Source organism: Trichosurus vulpecula, chromosome 4 (genome assembly GCF_011100635.1).
Source record: "Trichosurus vulpecula isolate mTriVul1 chromosome 4, mTriVul1.pri, whole genome shotgun sequence".
Lineage (NCBI taxonomy): Eukaryota > Metazoa > Chordata > Mammalia > Diprotodontia > Phalangeridae > Trichosurus > Trichosurus vulpecula.
The window spans coordinates 422,174,016-422,195,443 of NC_050576.1; the positions used below are offsets into that span (position 1 = coordinate 422,174,016).

General features: G+C 36.3%; 1 protein-coding gene across 1 annotated transcript in view; it reads right to left on the reverse strand.

Annotated features, from left to right (window-relative positions):
• The window catches only part of ROBO2 (roundabout guidance receptor 2), a 252,777-nt gene that overhangs the window by 133,688 nt on the left and 97,661 nt on the right, over nt 1–21,428 (reverse strand). The window contains exons 6-7 of the mRNA XM_036753392.1: nt 9,513–9,637; nt 5,431–5,602 (exon numbers count right to left, since the gene is read on the reverse strand). Coding sequence (XP_036609287.1) covers nt 5,431–5,602; nt 9,513–9,637 — 297 coding nt within the window. The remainder of the gene's footprint in view (nt 1–5,430; nt 5,603–9,512; nt 9,638–21,428) is intronic.

Genomic DNA, 21,428 nt, shown 5'->3' on the forward strand with positions numbered 1-21,428 from the left:
CCCTTCATCTTCAACTCACTCTGTGCCCTCCCTCCCTCTCTCTCTCTCTCTCTCTCTCTCTCTCTCTCTCTCTCTCTCTATGTATACACACATACACACACACACAGACACACACACACAGACACAAACACACACACACACAGACACAAACACACACACACACACATATGCATATTCCCTTCATCTACCCTAATACTGAGGTCTCATGAATCGTACACATCATCTTTCCATGTAGGCATGTAAACAAAACAGTTCAACTTTAGTAAGTCCCTTGCAATTTCTTTTTCTTGTTCTTTTTCTTGATTGCCTTTTCATGCTTCTCTTGATTCTTGGGTTTGGAAGTCAAATTTTCTATTCAGCTCTGGTCTTTTCACTGAGAAAGCTTGAAAGTCCTCTATTTTATTGAAAATTCATATTTTGCCTTGGAGCATGATACTCAGTTTTGCTGGGTAGATGATTCTAGGTTTTAATCCTAGCTCCACTGACCTCCAGAATATCATATTCCAAACCCTTCAATCTCTTAATGTAGAAGCTGCTAGATCTTGGATTATTCTGATTGTGTTTCCACAATACTCAAATTGTTTCTTTCTGGCTGCTTGCAGTACTTTCTGATCTGGGAGCTCTGGAATTTGGCGACAATATTCCTAGGAGATTTCTTTTTGGGATCTATTTGAGGAGGTGATTGGTGGATTCTTTAAATTTCTATTTTGCCCTGTGGCTTTAGAATATCAGGGCAGTTCTCCTTGATCATTTCTTGAAAGATGATATCTAGGCTCTTTTTTGATCATGGCTTTCAGGTAGTCCAATAATTTTTAAATTATCTCTCCTGGATCTATTTTCCAGGTCAGTGGTTTTCTAATGAGATATTTCACATTGTCTTCCACTTTTTCATTCCTTTGGTTCTGTTTTATAATATCTTGGTTTCTCATCAAGTCACTAGCTTCCACTTGCTGCAATCTAATTTTTAAGGTAGTATTTTCTTCAGTGGTCTTTTGGACCTTCTTTTCCATTTGGCTAATTCTGCCTTTCAAGGCATTCTTCTCCTCATTGGCTTTTTGGAGCTCCCTTGCCATTTGAGTTAGTCTCTTTTTTGAGGTGTTGTTTTCTACAGTATATTTTTCAGTATTTTTTGGGTCTCCTTTAGCAAGTCATTGACTTGTTTTTCATGGTTTTCTCACATCCTTCTCATTTCTCTTCCCAATTTTTCCTCTACTTCTCTAACTTGCTTTTCCAAATCCTTTTTGAGCTCTTCCATGGCCTGAGACCAGTTCATATTTTTCTTGGAGGCTTTTGTTGTAGGCTCTTTGACTTTGTTGACTTCTTCTGTCTGTATGTTTTGGTCTTCTTTGTCACCAAAGAAAGATTCTAAAGTCTGAGACTGAATCTGGGTGCGTTTTCGCTGCCTGGCTATGTTCCCAGCCTACTTACTTGACCCTTGAGTTTTTCAGCGGGGTATGACTGCTTATAGAGTAAAGAGTACTTTGTTCCAAGCTTGAGGGGATGTGCTGTTGTTTTCAGAGCTATTACAGCAAGCTCTGCCACACCAGCACTCCTCCTTCTCCAAGAACCACCAACCCGGACTGGACTCATCTTCAGCAGGCTCCGCACTCCTACTCTGATCTGCCACTTAATTCCTCCCACCAGGTGGGCCTGGGGTTAGAAGCAACTGCAGCTGTAGTTCTGTAGCTGCCGCACCTCTGCTGCCCCCGGGGCGGTGGCTGAACTGGGAACTCTATCACCCTGTCCCCAGCAGTTTTTCCCACTAACTTTCCCTGTTGTCTTTGGTGTTTGTGGGTTGAGAAGTCTAGCAACTGCCACAGCTCACTGATTCAGGGCGCTAGGGCCCGCTCCGCCCGGCTCCTGGTCTGGTTGGTCCACCCGGCCCACGCTGGGCTGTGCTCCACACCGCTCCACTCCCAGCTCCCAGCTCTGTACGTGATAGACCTCACTCAGCAACTGTCCAGGCTGTCCTGGGCTGGAGCCCTGCTTCCCTCTGCTGTTTTGTGGGTTCTGCAATTCTAGAATTGCTTCAGAGTCATTATTTGTAGGTTTTTGGAGGGACTTGGCGGGGAGCTCACGCTAGTCCGTGCTTTCCAGCTGCCATCTTGGCTCCGCCCCCTATTTTTTTAATTTCAAACTTTGATTGCCACCAGTTTATGTTACTGCAACTCCCAACTTGAATGTTTCATCCTTATTACTCAAGAATATAGTTTTAGAAATGGACTTGAAAATATAGTAATCTGTTTTTTAAGCTAGCTACTAGAATACTTTGAAATTTCATTTTAAACTCAGAAACAGTGACCAAAAGCATCAAAAGTAAAGAATGCAAACATTAGATCTTTTATTCTTAGTCTATTGACAACCTTAGGGTTTTAATTAATTAGAGGTTTTTCTACTGTGATATTGATCATAAAAACACATGCTAAATGTCAGATAAATCTCAAAGGCCTTGATCAGTATGACAGTTCTTTTTTGTTGTTGTTAATATGTTAGCAACAAACTAGGAGCATTATACCTTAGTACAGCCTTATTAGCTTGTGACAAAGCTGTTAATTTAAGTAGAAAAAATAACATAATCAAAAAGTAATTAAAACTGGACTAAATTTTACAGAAAGATAACAGAAGAAGAAGAACCTTAAGCAACAATGGCTAGGTTTCAGAACACTAATGTGAAAGCTTAATAGAATCTATTTTATTTTATTATATATCAGTTTATACAAACTGAGGACAATATTCATCCAAAGATAATCACTTTAGAGTCAGTGAGGAAAGGTTAGAAAGTTTAATTATACTCATGCAATATTTATAATATTTGGGGGAACCATGGAATAAAAACATAAATTCAAATATTTTGTAGCAATATGTCTTTTAAGATGCATGAATTCCTTAGATTTAGTCAAAGGGTATCTAATTAGTTTTTTTCCCCTTCTGTCCAAAGGGATATCTCATAGCACTTTAAAACAGAATGATCAATAAAGTAATTGAAAATCTCCTGGCCAGAAGGAATTTTCAGTTTCAAGAATGTTATGGGTGAAATAGTACTACAGGTTTCCATGACACTAAAGTCAAAGGTTAAATGAACACTTAGGGTTTTCAGTGATCTGTGAATAAATCTATGGTATTCACTATACATTATAAATCCTCAAAAATCTATTGTTATATTTTATATCCTGAAATTCATTATCAATATCTAATACATTTAAGTTACTTCTATTCTCAGAATATTAGCCACTATTTAAAAATGTGTAGTTCTATGCTCTATGCTTCCCTTTCCTGCTAATACACATGTATGCACACATCAATAAGAATGAATTTATATGGAAGTCCTTTTAGGGAATACAGCAATCTAAAGTCAGGGAAATTATCACTTAACTCAGTATATTTTATCATAACAATTCTACTATAGTAGTCTCTTCTCATACAAACACTTAAATTGAAAATATTACTAGAAAAGAACTACAAATGTAAAAATGTAACAATAGAAGCGGTGCTATACATGGCATAATCAGTTGGCATGATTTACTTTTTGCATCTTAATGTCAATTGGATCTTAATTGCAAAAAATGTGTGAAAATACAAACTGTGGCCTACTCATTATTAAATTATTAATCAAAGTGAAAAAACTCTGCTCTATAATTTTAAATAAAAAATCTACATTAGTATGTGAAGTTATATATCATATTATTTCTAAAATCTTGAAATTAGATTTCTCTACTTTCAAAATCAATAACTTTCATAATGTCTACTCAGTGTTGACTGCCAAAGGATCTTTGACTCTCTGATTGCTTTCTTAAGTAAAAATCAATGTAAGAATTAATATCTAATCCAGTGGCACCTAAATGTATTGAATGATCTCAATCATAAACCTATACACTTAGGGTCATTTTTCATTGCTTTCTCCTTTTCAGTGTAGGAAACAAAACTAAAATGAGACCTATAGTTCCACAGAATGACTTAAATTAGAGTGACAGTTTTAAAATAAATTAAGCATGCTACGTAAATTCCTTTAGGCATAATAATGAAAAATCACCTGTTCCACAAGCCATATAAGTCATACGAATGTGAATTTCCCTTCTTAAATCATTTTCCTACTTTAAATTGTATTTGCATTTTTTCCAATGCTAGCTAGTTATTCTGGTCCTTTGTTTTTGTTTAATTAACTCTGTCTTTTCTATTTAAAAAAATAAGAGTATGCATAGCTAGACTACTACAGTATTTAGCTATGTGCTTAGGATATTATGAAAGAAAAAAAGTTTCTGCATGTAATTATCTCCAACTAGATTTATTTTCCAAGTACACATAGTCGGGCATTTTTGCTGACTGATTGCAGAAAAAAGACAAGAACTTTAAAAATTACATTTTTATCCTATAAAGAAATTAAAAAGGTACAGTCGATCAAAAACCCTTGACTGGCTAAAGAAAGAATGTCTCATCGCTGTTATCCTTGAACCTGACTTCTCCTTTTGGCTCTACGGCAGTAAATCTCTAAAACATCAGCAGGTGCAACCATTAACATCTCAATGTCCTCTCAGCCATGTTTGTCTGTTCTATTTATTCCAATCACAGACACAGCATTGAATCAGGCAGTACCATGGACAGATATTAAGAAATACTGCTTTCTATTAATTCTAAATGACCTTTTAATCTACATGTAAATTTAAATTGTATGAAAATGTATCATTTTGTCAGAGAGAGAGAGAGAGAGAGAGAGAGAGAAAGAGAGAGAGAGAGAGAGAAGGAGCGAGGGAAGGAGGGAGGGAGGGAGAGAGGAAGAGAGAAGATGCAGAGAGGTCACAGACCAGAGACTGCTCTCAGTAGCCAATGTAAGGAAACAGGGTTTATAAAAATTTGAGGAAAAGGTAGAATTATCTCTCCTTGTTATGAAGAAACGGGTGTCATTTAGGAAACAACGTATAATAATTACATTTATGCTCAAACTTTTTTCACTGTGTGTCTGAATTTCTCTAATTACCAACTATGATAAATATTTTCTTGGGAAAAATCAGATTATTCAGTGTTCAATATCTTTTCCAAATTTTATTGTGAATGCAAGTGTCATGTTTATAGTTAATCTGTGCAGAGAGCAAAATCATCAAATGAAGCTAATTATAAAGGTCAAATCTCAATAGGGGAAATTTTTATGTCATTTCCTAAGAGTTACCCATTTTATTCCAAAAATAATACCCCTCTTTATTTATGCATTTACTTATTTATTTAGCATTTTACATTCATTTTTTTCCATTGGGAGAAGAAATGGTGTTAATAACACTTGGATACTATTCAAATAATGTTTTCATTATAACAGAACTTTTAAAATAAACAAATAAAGGCTTATATGGGATATTTGATCTGTAAAAACTAACACATTTATAATTTAATTTCTAGAAAACAATCACAATCATATAAAGGGAATGAGATAATGGTTCTCACCATCAGTAACTTCCAGCTGGGCCTTTGCTAAAATACTTCCTGCAACAGTTAAGGCCTGACAAATATAGTAGCCTGCATCAGACCGCTGAATGTTTGTAATAGTAAGATCTCCAGTTGGTGACACTGAACATCTGCTGCTGGGTTGTAGAGGCTGGTTTGGGAAAAGCAGGTTCTACGGAAGCAAATAAAATTTTGTCAGAAGTATTTTAACCCTCAGATAGAAAGAACAGATTAATCTACTTGGGAGAATAGTAACAAAGAAGAAAAAATCCTGTATTTTAAATAGAATGAAGTGAATCCATAAAAATAGGGTGAATTTTGTAGAATTTTTAAATGAATTGAAGTTTTGTAAAGGTTTTCAGAGATTCTAATAATAAGATAGCATGAGAAAATTAGCAGCATTTCCTTTTTTGATCTACAAATGCTAAGTAAAATATAATAATGATAACAACAATATTAATAAATTTTTATTTAGGATTTTAAGGTTTACAGAACACCTCACATAAATTATCTCTTTTGCTGCTCACAAAGCCCAGTGAGATAGGTGCTATTATCATTCCCATTTACAGATGGTTAAATTGAGGATGGAAGAGCTTAAGTGACGTGCCAAAGGTGTAAGTAGTAAGTGTAGTAAGTGTGATTGAGACAAGATTTGAAGTGAGGTCTTTCTGATTCCATGTTTGGCATTCTATATCCATTATATCACCTAACTGCCTCAAGGCAGGTGAAAAGTATTAAGACTTAATTCGAAATGAAGTATGAACATTTTTTTCGGAGGGGGGAAGGCAGGGCAATTGGGGTTAAGTGACTTGCCCAAGGTCACACAGCTAGTAAGTGTGTCACGTGTCTGAGGTTGGATTTGAATTCAGGTCCTCCTGACTCCAGGGCCAGTGCTCTACTCACTGCACCAGCTAGCTGCCCCAGTATGAACATTTAAACCAAATAACAACATAGTAACAATGATAGTATAAGTCTGCAATGGTATACAATTTTAAAATTACATGATAAGTGTATCTTATTCATTTAAAAATTTAAAAAAAATCTGAGAATACATATGTTAAGCTTAAAAAAAACCCATAATATTGAAACCTTGATTTCCATTTAGTGGAAGTAAGAATATGGCCTAGGTAACACATATTAGGAGGGAGTGGAATAAAGTGCAGAAGGAAATATCTAGCACCTTAACCTTAAGTGGGCAATTTATCATTGCAAAGCTTCAAAAGTTCTTTTGTTAGGAAAGTAACATTAACCTGGTCAGCCAGTGCTACTTTACTATAGCTCGAATAAAGAAAATATTTGTTTCTAATCATATTGAAATACATTTCTAGGTTGGATTATAAATAAAGGTACATCAATTTTTATGTTGTATTTACTCATAACAAAGAACATTCTAACCCTCTGGGATCAGTTTCTTAATATAGTAATTCATTTTCCAGGTTAGTAATTAAATAGCTCAAAAACAGTACAATCAGGAGGCAATAACATTCACTTAAAGACACAAGATACATCTTCACCTTAAAATGTTTTTACCCTTGAAGTAAGACCAATAGAAGAGGATAAAATAGGGTATTAGCACTTTTCAATTACGCTAAATGACTTTAATCCAGCAAATGATGTCCTACTTTAATTAGAAGCTTTACTCTTTATTACAACATGATGAATGTCCACTTTATTAGATTCAAGTGTGTCACTATAAGCCCACTTTACATAAACATTACCATATTATTAAAAGCCTTCTAAAAGGAGTGATGGTTGCTAACCCATAAGTTCCACTTGTTAAAACTGGAAACATTATTTCCCTCCTAGAGAAATTTTGTTACTTTAAAAGGCTACAAATCTTTCATACAAATGGATCATATTTTTAGAATAAAACAATTATTTTATAGACTCTAAATATGTTGCTGAACTAAACCAATCTCAAAGATTGGAACCTAAAGCCACTTGAAAATGATGCAATAATTCAAAGCACGCATTTTCATTCAATTAGATGTTAGAATACTAATTTATGTAATACTAATATATCACATGAGCTGGATACTCTCTGAGAGGCCTCTTTCTACAACATCGTATCAACTCACCTAATAGATCAGTTGATGTGGAAAATCACACATGATTCAAGCTAACCCATCATTCTTATTACGCACCACTATGACATTAGCAAAAGTGGATTACGGTGGGAAAAAACAACATGGAATCCGAGAGCTTTTTCTTACCAGAAAGTGCCTGGGTGCCTATCAGTGCTAGGTGGCATTGGCAGCACATGTGAATGAAATTATAGACCACTAAATTCATGATCTTACTACTTGTATTAATGTGTGGCCATATGGTGTTATGAAAATTGGATATCATAGACAATGAGATCTTTTTTTTCAATAGCTTCACAATTCATGAATTGATGCTATTAAACTTTTCCAAATCCTTCTTTCCTGTGAGTGAGCTGTATATACGTATGTGGTGATGGAAAGAATAGGAAAAGTACTCAAATGAGGCTAAAAGTCTAACCATGCTGAAGTCAAATAGTTAAATACCATCTTAATGCTAAAAGCGCAAATCATAGACAAGTATGCAGGCTGGATTTTCCTTAAATTGCAAACTTGTTTTGTCAAACGACAAAAGGAGACTGACTTGATATAAATAGAATTTGGCATGGGCATAGCAAAGCAAACAGGGCTTAGGCATCTTCTAGCTGCAAAGTGTGGGGGATAAGGGATTAAACAAGCTAAAGCGTGGAATGATCTAGACCTAGGAAAGACCTGGTTCAAAGGTCAAAGGACATATAAATCTGATAATAATTCACCAGTAGTTTAATGGCTGTTCTTCCATTTTTCTCCCTGGCCCTTGTTTGGCAGGAATTGTGGCTATAGTCAAGACATTGATGACTATTCAGATTTAACTAAAGAAAAGAGGAGGGAAAAATAAAATCATAAGGAAGAACTGCATAAATGAAATGACATTAGGGTTTCTCCATGAATCCAAGGATGAAAAGCACCTGGGTGAAACTAAGTTTTGACCAAAGAGCGAGTTATATTGATTACTGTATCATGAGGGACAATGGACCATTGTAAATCAGGCAGATACTCTCAATGTGACAAGCCCTTTTAAGAGAGTTTATTCTTAACCAACACCTCAAACTCTGGGATCATAATTGCCTTCAAAATGTCTACTACAAGTTCTCCCAGGGTGTTTATTGGTACTCAGAAGGGGAGGGGAGTTAGGGAAGGATAAAATTCTACCCTTCTCTGGACTGGATTTGAGGAATTCCAAACTAGAACACCTTCCCTCAGAATTTTGAGATCCCCAAGGATCCATGAGACATTTTATGGAATTCCAGCTTAGCCCAAGGTGTAAATGAGCTGAAATCCTGACATTCCAAAGTAATCATATGATTTGTGCTAGAGGCTATGGAAGGGCATAATGCCTAGAAGTCCGGGGCAATGAGCTATCTAGGATCCAAACATGGATTCAGCAAGTAAGGAAACAACAAATAAAACAAGACAAGAGATTTAGGACCTTTTGTGATATGACAGTCTTCCACATTCATTCTTGTTATTAGTACTCAATGTGAGGTAGAAAAATCATTTTTCCTTGGACAGAACTTATACTTAAATTAATAAAGAATGATGCTATATTCACTACCTCGAAGCATGAATAAGGGCTCAATCTGCTTTTATTTTTTACTTTGGCAAAACGGTCTCTCACATGCCTGAACACACAAAAGAAACTTACCCAAAGATGATGGTTTCTTTGGTTTGAATGAATACATAGTTGACTTTCTATGATTTACATGATTTTGTTTCACTTGGAATAACCTCAGCTTTTATCAATTAATCTATGGATGTGATCAGGATAAGCTACATACAATTCATAAACATAACACAATGCCTACACTGTGCTCAATCATATTTGTTGAATGAAAAGTGTTATGTCAGAACACCATTCTTTCTATGTGAATTTTCTCCTATCATATTTTAAATATGAAATGAATTCTCAATGAGATAAAATAGAAGGAGCCAACTGACTTTGAAGAACGCCAGAGGTTAGGGTTCAGAAGTTTCAAAGAAGCATTCAAGCTGTCTACTCACCTGGCTGCCTTCTTTCTGCCAAAAAACAGCTGGCTGAGGGTTTCCTTTGGTTTCACAGGGAAATGTAACTGTTCGACCTTGAGCTACAATCTGATCTCTTGGCCTAACCACAAACTGGGGAGGAGCTATAATTTAAGAGGAGAGAAACTAAGTAAATATCAAACAGAAGACATAGAAATTACACCAAAGAGACAATTTGGTACTCTAATATTGCTTTCAGTGCCAAGAAGATGCTGGAGTTAAAAAAAAATTCTTGTGCATTACAAAATCACTTTCTATCGCATGAGAGGGATACAATTGTTACAGCATTTTGTATCAATTGTTGCCACTCACATTTTAAAAGCTTTGCCATAGATTGCTGAGGACCACAGATTTTTATGGACAAACTTTACAATAAAAGCTTTTCAAATATTTGTTTTAGGATGAATTATTTTTTAATACATTGACCATATCTCTACAGAGTTCTTCTGAAGCTAATACTAGCACCCAAAGGGAACTTAGGGAAGGGAAAAAATCACCCCCTTGGACAGATTTTGAAATTCTATGAAAGTTACTTAGGACAATGGTCTCCAAATTTCTTTGATTACACATCCCTATCAGTTAAAAAATGAACCCTCAAAATAATTATTTTTAATTATATAACTGTACATGCATAGATATATGTATGTATAATACAAAATGTAAAAATAGAAACTTAAAAGGATGAGCAAAAGGTGAAATAGTATTTGATCCTAGAGCCAAAATCAATAGGGAAACAAGTTTATGGAACAGGGGTGGGACAGAGTCAGATCTGTACTTTAGGAAAGTCATTTTGGCAGCTGTATGCATGGACAATAAATTGGAGAAAAGAGACATTTGAGTTAGGGAGACCAAATTATTAGACTGTAGTTGAGTTGAGAAGCGCTGAGGGTCTAAATGTGGTGGCCATGTAGATTGAGAGAAGTGAACGGATGTGAGAGATATGAAGGTAGAAGAGACAAGATCTTGTATCTGAATTCATATATGGGGTGAGGAAAAATGAGGAATCAAAGACAAAACTGAGATTGTGGGAGTATAGGTGACTGGAAAGACAGTGGTACCCTTGGATGTAACAGAAATGTTTTAAAGAGGAGTGAGTGGGTTTGGGGGAAAGATAATCTGCGATCCATGAAAGATAATATGTGATGGAGATCACAATTTATCCATTCCTTATCCTCCCATGTGGCTTATTCTATTCTGCCAAAAATTACAAAGGAGGTGACAAGGATCTTACAAGCATAGAACCCACCCTTCCAGGGAGCTTGCCATAGACAGGTGATCTAGAGGGAGGGCTAGTGAAAGAATCTTCCCAATAAGCAGCTGCTAACATGGATGCCTGGATACTCCAAAGGGCCAACCTTCCCCAGGTTCAATATGGGGAATGTTGGGAGTTTGCAAGAAAAAGAAACAATGGGGAGTGAGGTAGTCTTTGGAGATGGGGTACATTTGGGGTGTTGGAGACAAGCTTAGGACCAGCTATCACTAGGGGATGTGCTGGGGGTGGGGGGAGGAATACAGCGCATCTTCATCCTCAGTCCAAGATCCTCCTGAGAGTAAGGCCACAGCCAAACTCCTTAGCCTGCCTTTCAGAGGAAATACAGAAATAGAACCCCTCCCTGAAGCCATAGTAGTTCCAGGATTTTTCTCATGTAAATCCTAGCTGAACCCAAGTTTCTGACTGTAGAGGAACTGCAAGACTTGACTTGCCATTGACTTTGGTTAAATTTTATTTTAGATTCAAGGGCCAGGATACAAATACAGTATAGAGAAAAGAAACAAAACATATCATAAACTTAAATATTGAGACAAATAAAAAGAAAGAAAAAAAGCATGTCATGTGCATAGCAGAATGTAAGAGAGGATTCGAAATACATATCAATAAATTTTCATTTCAAGAAAGCCTGTATGATAACACATCTTTTCTTTGCTTCCTTTTGAGTTTTCTTTTGTTCTCTGCTGTGCACTTTTTAACTTTGTTCTTTTTTCCCTCCCCCTCCCCCCCAAAAGGCTACAATGAAGTTTAGATATGTCTATAACTATAGATATATACATATACATACAGATGTACATATACAAATACTTTCCCAAACACACTCTAATCCTGATCTTTGTTTTTATGTTTGTGTATATCCCTTGTTTCCTACCCCTCCAGACTTCTCTGCTTTACTTCTACCGACTACCTTGCCCTCCTATTACTTACCTACCCCGCTCCAAGGATCCCTTCCCTATCCTCCCATCCCCATAAATCTAAACACCCTTCTATATCCCTTTTTGCCTATTGCCATTGACATTTTTTAACAATGTAAATACATCTTTTATTCGTGAGATAGACAGCAAGATGTAGTGGAAAAAGCCAGACCTCAGAGTCAAAAGCCTTGCATTTGGGTTCCAACTCTGCTATTTGATCAAGGTGTGGAAACTAGCGCCACTTACTCAACTGCTGCAATCTCAGTTTCCTCATATGCACCACAAGGGGGCAGGAATCATGAAATCTTTAGGTTTCTTCAAGCCCTTTCCTCTAAGAAGCTTCTATTGATATCAACAGAAAATGGAAAACCAAAAATTTCTTGATTCTTTGTATACATGAGGAACCACACCAGGTAAACAAAGAGGTCTAGGGTATAGTTCATGCTTTCCAGAATAATTAACAGTGTAAAACAGCATCTGGTAAATATCAACAGTGGTACAGACTTTAATGGTTCAGGAGTTCATAAAAGGGAGAAGTCACTGTGGAATGGGGGTTTTGGAGAAAGTTAGAGGGAAGGGATGAGACTCAAAAGGCCTATGAAAGACAGGTAGTATGGGAATAAAATTGAGAAAAGGAGAAAGGGAATTCAAGCCATGCAAAATGTTTAAACAGGAGACACGGAGGTCAGGATTCACACAATACATTCAGTACAAAGAGAACAGACCAATGTGGAAGAAGGAACAGTGGAAGATAAGGTTAGAAAGGTGACTTGAAGTGACACTGCGCTGAATGTTAAATGATGGGATGTGTTTGGACTTTATCCTATGGTCAACAGAGAAACTAAAGCACAGACAGAGGTTTTTGAGCAGTGAGATATCCAAAGGTATATTTTATGAAGATTCAGTTGATGGAGGTACATAGTTTTGAGAAGGACAGGAAGTGAGAGAGTTTGAGGTAGACTAGAGATAGGGAAACAAACAAAAAGGTAATTGCTACATGAGATCCAGACACGAGGTAGTCAGGCCCTGGCCTACAGTAGCTGCTGCATAAAGGAACTAAGAAAACAGCAAAGAAAGGAAGAATGTATATGGCTTGGTGAATGACTGGGTTGTGGTGGTGCTTGGAGAGGAACGACAAACATCAAAGTCAGGGATGTATTCAGTGAATGATATAAATGGAGGTTTACATGACTTACCTCTCTTACCAAGAACCACTTTTGTGGAAGAAAAATACCACCGTTTTTGTCCTAGGCACTATATCCTATACCACTGCCTAATAATATTATATATGTTTGTACCTCCCCAAGCATCCACCATAATGCATTACCTAAAGAACCACAGAATCTCAGTTGGAAGTGATATCAGAAGCTAGCTAATTAAAGCTATTCCTGATCACTTCCACAACACCCTCAAAACAAGTGGTCATCCAACTTATTCCTGAAGACCTACAGAGGTGGGGAACCTGCTACCCTCCTACAACAGTCTTCTGTACTTTCGGCTAGCTCTAATCATGATGAAGTTTGACCTGACACCAAGCATAAATCTGCTTCTCTGCAATGACTTCTGGGGAATAAAAATTAGCCTAATCCTTCTTCCATATGATGATACTTCATAACAATTTGAAAATTGTTATCTTGTTTCTCATATCTCCTTTAGGCTAAAGATTTTCATCTCCTTCAACTGAATCACAGTATATCACAGTCCCCACATTTATAGCTCAAACAGACCCTCGAAGCCTTCTGATCCAAAGTCCTCATTTTACATATGATGAATTATAGCCCAAAGAGTTAAAGTAACTTGCTTAAGGACACCTAAATAGAAATTTTAAGAGCCAGGATATGAATCAAATCTTTTTGACTCCAAATCTATCCCTCCTTTGTACCACATCTCTAGCATATTCTCCAGTTGCATCATCATCATGGATGCTCTCTTCTGGATGTCCTCTAGCTTGTTTATGTTCTTCCTAAAATAAGGTCCCTGAGCTTGACATGTACTTCAGATGCTTTCTTACCAGGGAAAATATAGCTGTTCTATTATATACTTTGTTCTAGATGGTCTGCCTTTTTGAATGAAATCAAAGATAGCTTTTTTTAAGCTGCTGTGTCACGCTCATCACTCTTCCTGACTTTATAGTAAGCTAAAACACTACAGCCGTGCCCCCCTCCATGCCCAGCAACTTCCCCATCCTCTGAGGTTGATCTTTTGGAACTGAAGTCTTGTGTTTGTCCTTTGTTCTTGAAGAGGACCATGACATCAGGGAAAGGATGACATGATTTGCAGTTGACTTTGATTTGAGTGAGGGAGGGCTTGGCAAGGTCACCAGCTTCACTTTCTCCTCCAGAGCCATCTGGGTCAATAGCCTGATATTCACCAGGACGACTGGACGTGGCCCAGGATGCATTGGGAGACCCCGGCCCTTTCAGGCTAAGGTCTTTTCAGGTTCTCACTTTGAGTGAGGTAATGCCCATTCAGTGAATGGGCCTCTAAGAAGTTAATCAAGGGGTGGCCCCTTTAATCAAAACTCAAAAAAAAAAAAAATCAAACTGGGAGGGGAAGACCATGAGGGTTCCTGGTCAAAAGAGAAACAGTTACTATTTATAAAGCTTCTAAGACAGATTCAAACTCAAGTCTTCTGCTCCAATTTAAAAAAATCCCAATGGAGATTGAGAATTTACTATGAAAGAAAGGAACAAAAAACTCTTGAACTGATAACCCTATAACCATTAATTAACTTTGCAGATGAATAGGACAGAAGCACTACATTACAAAGAGACTAGCCTTTCTTGAACTCTGTGTCTCCCCCTCAGTCCTTAATAGCTTTTCAATAACTGTTACCTTAAGTAAAGATATATTTGTCTGGTAGTAATCATGGATATAGTTTATGCTTAAGGATTGCCCAACTTCTGCTTCTTTTGTCATTAAATATTTTGGGTGAAAGCAACCGCACTCACTTCTTTTAATGACAATTGCATTCTACTGATTTTCTAGTAAGCCAACACAGTTACCCTTACAAAATTTCATCTTATTCACCAGCCCAGAATTATTTTTGATCAGGTCTCCTGGGATCCTGATGTGTAATTAAAAGTAGGAACAACTCCTTTCAGTTCGTGTCGCCTATGCCTCCAGCTAAGTCTCTGATGAAAGTGGTGAACAGCATAGCTTCAAGACAGATTTCTGAATCCCTCAGTAAAGATCTCACACAAAACTGACACTGACTAGTTGGTTATTCAACCAGTTTCAAATACACTTGGGTATTGTCATCTAGCATATACTTTTCTGTTTCATCAACATAGTAGAGTAGGGACAGATGATTTCTTTTTCGTCATTTTTGGTCTACTTCATTTCAATCATAAACATTTTTTTAAGCACCTACTGTAGCACAGTGCTTAGGTAATAGGTACACAGCCAATGTTTACTAACTTGAAATGAACTGACAGCATGAAATAATTTAGTAAATGCTTTGCTGACTTCTAAGTATATTTCATAGCATTTACATAATCTATAAGTCTCATTTTTAATAATTTTATTGATATTCTTTACTTTATATCACTTTTATTTTCACATATATCCTAGCTCTATCCTCTACCCAGTGAACCATCCCTAGTAATAAAGATGGAAAAAGAAAAAATTGGCAAAACCCATTAATCATGTCTGGCAGTATATGCAATATTGCACAGCTATAGCCTCCCATATGTGAAAAGAATTAAGGGAGTCTACCAGTCTTGTTATCCTGTCAAAAAAGAGAAGCAGATTAATCTGGAAGAACCTGTTTCTAATGAATCTAAGATGGCTACTCTCCTTTCTAAGTGATCCCAAACCATTCTTTTAATAATATATTCTAGAATTTTGTCAGGGAGAGAAATAAAAGTCATTGCTCTGAAGTTTGCTAAAGGACAATCACCACTCGCCTTTGTGAAATCAACAATATGTTCTTCTACATTCCTGTTATGCCTTTCCCATTCTCCACGATGACTGAGTCAATAATTACCCCTACCAATTCCTTCAGTACCCTGAGATGTAGCTGGTACATGGTATTTAATACAAATGTTCATAAAATTAAAGAACATTGAAATGTCTTCTTTACAACAGCATTTAGTGTCTGAATCTGTTACATTGGAAGTTTTCAATTCCTTGATAAGAAGAATACCAAACCTTTCTTTGGAGGAGCAAAGATAAAAAAAAAAAAGGAAAGAGAACTGAATTTGGAGCTCAGAGAATCATAGATTTAGAGCTGGAATGGACCTTAGAGGTTGCTTAGTCCAATCCCCTTAGACAGGTGGTGAAGTGAGTTAAATGCTGGACTCGGGGTCAAGAGGATCTGAGTGAAAATCCTGCTTCAGACACTCACTATGTGACCCTGGGCAAGTCACTCAACCTCTCTATGCCTCAGTGTCCTCATCAGTAAATTGGGGTTAATAATAGTACGTACCTTCCAGGGTTATTGTGGGGATTAAATAAGATAAAATACGTTAAGTGCTTTGTAAAGCTTAAAGCTCTATATAAACGTTAGTTCATATTCTTACTAGTCCCGATAAGGAACTAGGGCTCACAAACGTTAAGTATGTTGCCTGTGGTAAGACAGGTAGTAAATAACAGGTTCAGATTCAAACCCAGAGCCAGTTACTTCAAATCCAGGGCACTTTTGACTGTACATAAATGAAGGACCTGAATTTGAATTCAAATCTTGGTAAAACTATTCCTTGCTACTTATGTAACCTTGGTTAAGTCATTAAAATTTTCTGGGCTGCACACAGAAAATAAGAGGGTTGTAGCAAAAGACTTTACAAGTCTCTCTTCCAAAACTGATGGCAAATTTATTATTCTTGCATTTTTTTTCAAATTATAAGCATGAGTTATAGAAGAGTTTTGAAGCTAAACTTCTGAAAAAATGGAATTTGATAGAAAAAGCAATGACTCTTAAAGCATGTAATATATTCTGGATTAACTAAAGCCTCAAATTCAACTAATGGTTTGTGACACAAATCTCTGAGTCGTTTAGTCATTGATTTGTTTAGGTCCAGATACAGCAGAAATGTAGTGCAGATCCAAAAATACACCCAGTAGGTATTCTCTAACTCAGTATTAATATACAAAGAGAAGCAGTATCTATTTAAAACAGCCTGATGAGATTTCTAGTGGCATTATATTGTGTACTATTAGAGTGTCTCTTAAATCAAGGCATAAACCTAGCCAGAAAGGATAAATCTACTTTGTAATATTTTCCTTTATAGCCATTGTTAACAAAAGACTTGTTCTTAGAGTGTGAAGGAACTGGATTTATGGATCTATTTGCACAGAGTCTAGTATATGTTGCCTTGTATCTTCAGGAGATTACTTGCTTTTTCACAGTCTTTGTGTTATCCCTGCACAATTCTGAACCAGCAGATACACTGATTTTTCATGCTTTTTTTAATAGGAAAGATAGTTTAAATCAATGTCATACAATTATTTCATAGTAATGAAAAGAAGCCCCATAGAACATTGCAATTTTGGGTTTTAAGTGAAGTGAGCTGACAAGTTTTTTTTTAAAGATTGTAACTGAACATGTTGATGCAAAGGGAGAGAAAGAGAGATTTGGCCCTTTCTTCCTTATTTGTATCCATTATTTAAATCTAAAATTCAAATGTGGTTAAGAAGATGCTACCCTATACGTATGTAAGGCTCTGCTTTATTCTTCTTGGTACTATTGTGAACATGTCATTAATGGCACTATTTTAGACAATAAGAGTTAAGTGTCATATGATTTACATTGTAGTTAGATAATGCCTAAAAATTCAGTTTGCTAAAAATGGTTGATTCAACAGTTATGTATACATACACAAGGTCAGAGGGCAAGATTCATCTTTTTTTTTATTTATTGAAGATTTTGTTGCCAACAAAGCTTAAATCAGACTGCTCTCAATAGGCCCCAATCCTAGTGTCTCAATAAATTAAAAACTGAAATTAAGAATGTTAAGTACTGAAGCACCGATCGAAGGACAGAAAGAGAGCTGAGTAAAAGAGAAGTGTCTCTTCCTCCTTTATAACCCAGATTTGGGACTCTAAAACAAATCACATGCGTCACCTCCAATTCCACAAGCTCTTTCTATCTCCCTGACCACCTGTATGGGAATCATCTTTGGAAAGGTATCAGACAAAGGAATTCATTTCTGAAGGCTAGAAGATGAAAAAAAATACATCAATAACCACCCCCCTCTTTCCTCTGTACTATATGAGTACTTCAAACTGCCAGGCAGGAGTGAAATGGTTTATGAAGAAATGACTTTCTTGATAGCACCAAGGGGAGGAAGAAAGCAGCAGAGCAGTCATTCATCAGTAGCACATATAGCAGAAAAACATGAAGACATTAAGCATATTGAAATTAATTTTCTATGACAAATTTCATTAACATAAGAAAAATGCTTATGCCAGGGGATGACCATTCAACATACTTTTTAAAAAATTCAACAGGAATTATAATAGGTGAGAAATACATTTGGAAATACGGATAGGGATTGTGCCGGTGATTTCACCAGTATAGTGACAAATCTTCCTCTGTCGATGCAGTTTATACTTTAGAGTTGCCTAGAGCAGGAGTATCAAGCACTGGGATAGATGCATTACTGTCCACAAAACCTCTGAGTTCTGTCGAACAAGACTGAGAAGTATTTAGCAAAATAAAAAGAAATCCTATAAATATAGATAATAATATGAGGATTTCTAAGTCAATATTTGCTCCTCAGGAATCTCTATTTAGGGTTTAATGGCCTCCATTTCTATTGGAGTTTGATACCATTGGATTAAAGCATTAAGGGATTAAATGATATACCCAAAGTCATATAGCAAATAATGGATCAAAAAAAAATTCGAACAGGAGTTTTCCTGGCTCTACTTTATCCATGTCCTAGACTGCCTTTTATGGTAGTTGAGAAAATGAAAGTAATCGCTTAAAAATTTGAAGGGACAAGCCTATATAAATATGAATTTAAATATTTAAAAAAGGACATTAGACAGACCTATTACAGACATAGAACTGACCCTGTTGGTTTTGTATTATAAGATGATTTTAGTTTATGAATTAATCTGCAATATATGATCAGGGGATCACCAATTTAGAGCTGGAAAGGCATGAAAGGTGATGTAGCATAAGGGACAGAGGGCTAGGTTCAATTCCCAGCTCTGACACTTATTGTGCGATCATGGTCAAGTGACAACCCCTCTCTTCCTCAGTTTCCTCATTTGCAAAATGGAGATAATACTACCTATAGTACTCAGCTCACAAGATTGCTGGGAAAATTGAATGTGATACCGTATACAATGAGTTTTGCAAAATCTGAAGTGTGCTCTATAAATGACAGCCACGAAATCAGCTGGAGTAAACAGTGTCTGGAAGATCTCTTTGTTTAATAAGTGTTTGCAAGTGAAAGACAACAAAGCTAAAAAAATATGATCCTATGTAGTATGAATTCTGGAGAACTACAGGAGAATATAAAAAAGGACAATTAAGATCAGAAGTCTGGAACACTTCTCTCGAAGCATTGTTATGAGAATTTTAATACAATACACAGTAAATTAGGTTTGATATCTGCTAAATTATGCTTTGATACTGCATTCAGCCAGCACTGGCTTCAATCAATGTCATGCTAAAGCTCTGTTATGCTAATAATAGCTTGGGAGGGTGAGTAGGACAATATGGAAATCAGAGAGTTGAACACGAAGAGAAAGCATAGGCCAAAAACAAGGTAGGCTTTCAGACGAGGGGAAGGGAGACCCCAAAGGTTAATCACATCATGTTCAGAGCAGTTTTACAGGAGAAGATGGCTTTCTCTGGCAGGAATTAACATGAAGATAGTGATGTTTCTGTTAGGAACATGAGTATGTTGTACAAGATGGTTACAGTGGCATGCAACTGCTGTATCTCTTCGGTTGGGCATATATGACCAAATGAAGGCACTTTTCATGCTATATGAAGAAAAATATTCTGAAATTGTGTACTCAAAAATTTCAACTAGAAAATAAAGCAGATATTTTATAGAGGATTTTTATGAACTTAGAGCATCTTTAAAATTCTAATATTTAGCTCTGCTAATCTATATGTTTATTGTAAAAAGAATCGCTTTCCTCACTGGTTGAGTAGTTTGATTAAATCATTTCATTTCAAACCATGGTTTTAGAAAACATCTTGTATAATACTAGAAATGTAGATATGTACCATAATATTATAAGCATGGCAAAATATAAAAAAGCATTATTTTTTATTTGTCTCTTTCCTTACCCCTACATGGCTATTCAGTCTTATGATATGTCAATTCTTCAAGACATCTATTTCATTTGCTCCTTTTATATTCATAGCCTCCATCCTAAATGGATATCTGAATTATTGTAACAGTTTCAGATATGGTCTCCCTTCTCTGCTCCATCTCATATACAACTATGAGATGAATAATTTTCAAACATAAGATCAAAGGATGATAGTATCACGCATGTAGAGCTTAGAGATCAATGAGTCTACTCCTCTCGTTTTGCAAATGAGAAAAATGAGTCCCAGAGAAGTTGAACAACTTGTCCCACAGATACTGAGTGTCTAAGGCAGGATCCAAACTCAAGTCTTCCTAATTACAAGTCCAGCTTATATCTACTATCTGCTGCCTCTCAAAAAAAAGAGGAAAAAAAACCATTTCTAATGTTAGTAGCCATAGGTTTGGGGCTGGAAAGGACCTTAGCATTCACCTAGTCCATTTCACTCATTTTACAAATGAGTCAATTAAGGTCCGAAGAAGTTGAATTGCTCAGGGTCATATAAGTCAGAAATGGCTGAATCGCATCTAAACTCAGGTCCTCAGACACCAAACCCAGTGTTTTTGTTTTGTTTCATTTCTCTCTATACCACTTTTTTTCCTGTTACTCTTTGGTTAAAAAGCCTACAGTGGCTTTCTGTGCCTAACACATTTAATCAACAGTCCAAACGATTATCCAGTCTTTTCCCTCATGTATGTATCTGCATGGATTTCCTCTTTTTCATCTTCTTACACTGTGAGTAATGCTTACTTGTTCTTCATATTTGCCACTACTGAAGATGTACTTATTTACCTCCTCTATATTAATACATTCACATTATTTTGAGACCCTGATCTAAAAAGAATATCAATCCATTCCCTATAATGTCCTTTCAGTGTTATCTCTCCATTTCTGTATAATACTTCTATCACCATGCATTTGTTTACATATCTTTACAACACTTCCTTAATGTTGTCATATATGTGTATGCACATGGATATATTAATTATGAAAAATTTATATATAACCATGAAACTCTTGTGGAACAACTGCACAGGTACTGAACAAATATGTGCATGGTTGTGTAATGCCAATATACCAGTATGGAGAGAGCATATAAGAAGGGTTGATAGAGGGTTGGTATTACTCTTTTTATATGTGATACATACATATATACATGTGTGTAAAAATGTATATATTCAAAGGAAGGAAAACTTAAGCTCGGCTTAAAAGAAAATGAGGGATTCTGAGATGCAATGAAGGCGTGAGTACATTCGAGGAATGCAGAACAGCTAGGGCAAAGACATGGAAATGGGAGGAATAACAAGAAGGCCAATTTAGCTAGAGCCACAGGTTCCCAAAGTGGGCGATATTGCCCCTTAGGGGGCACTGGAACGATCTGGGGGGATGGTAGTAGCCTCAGATGAATTGAATAAATACAAGAGAGCGGGGGAA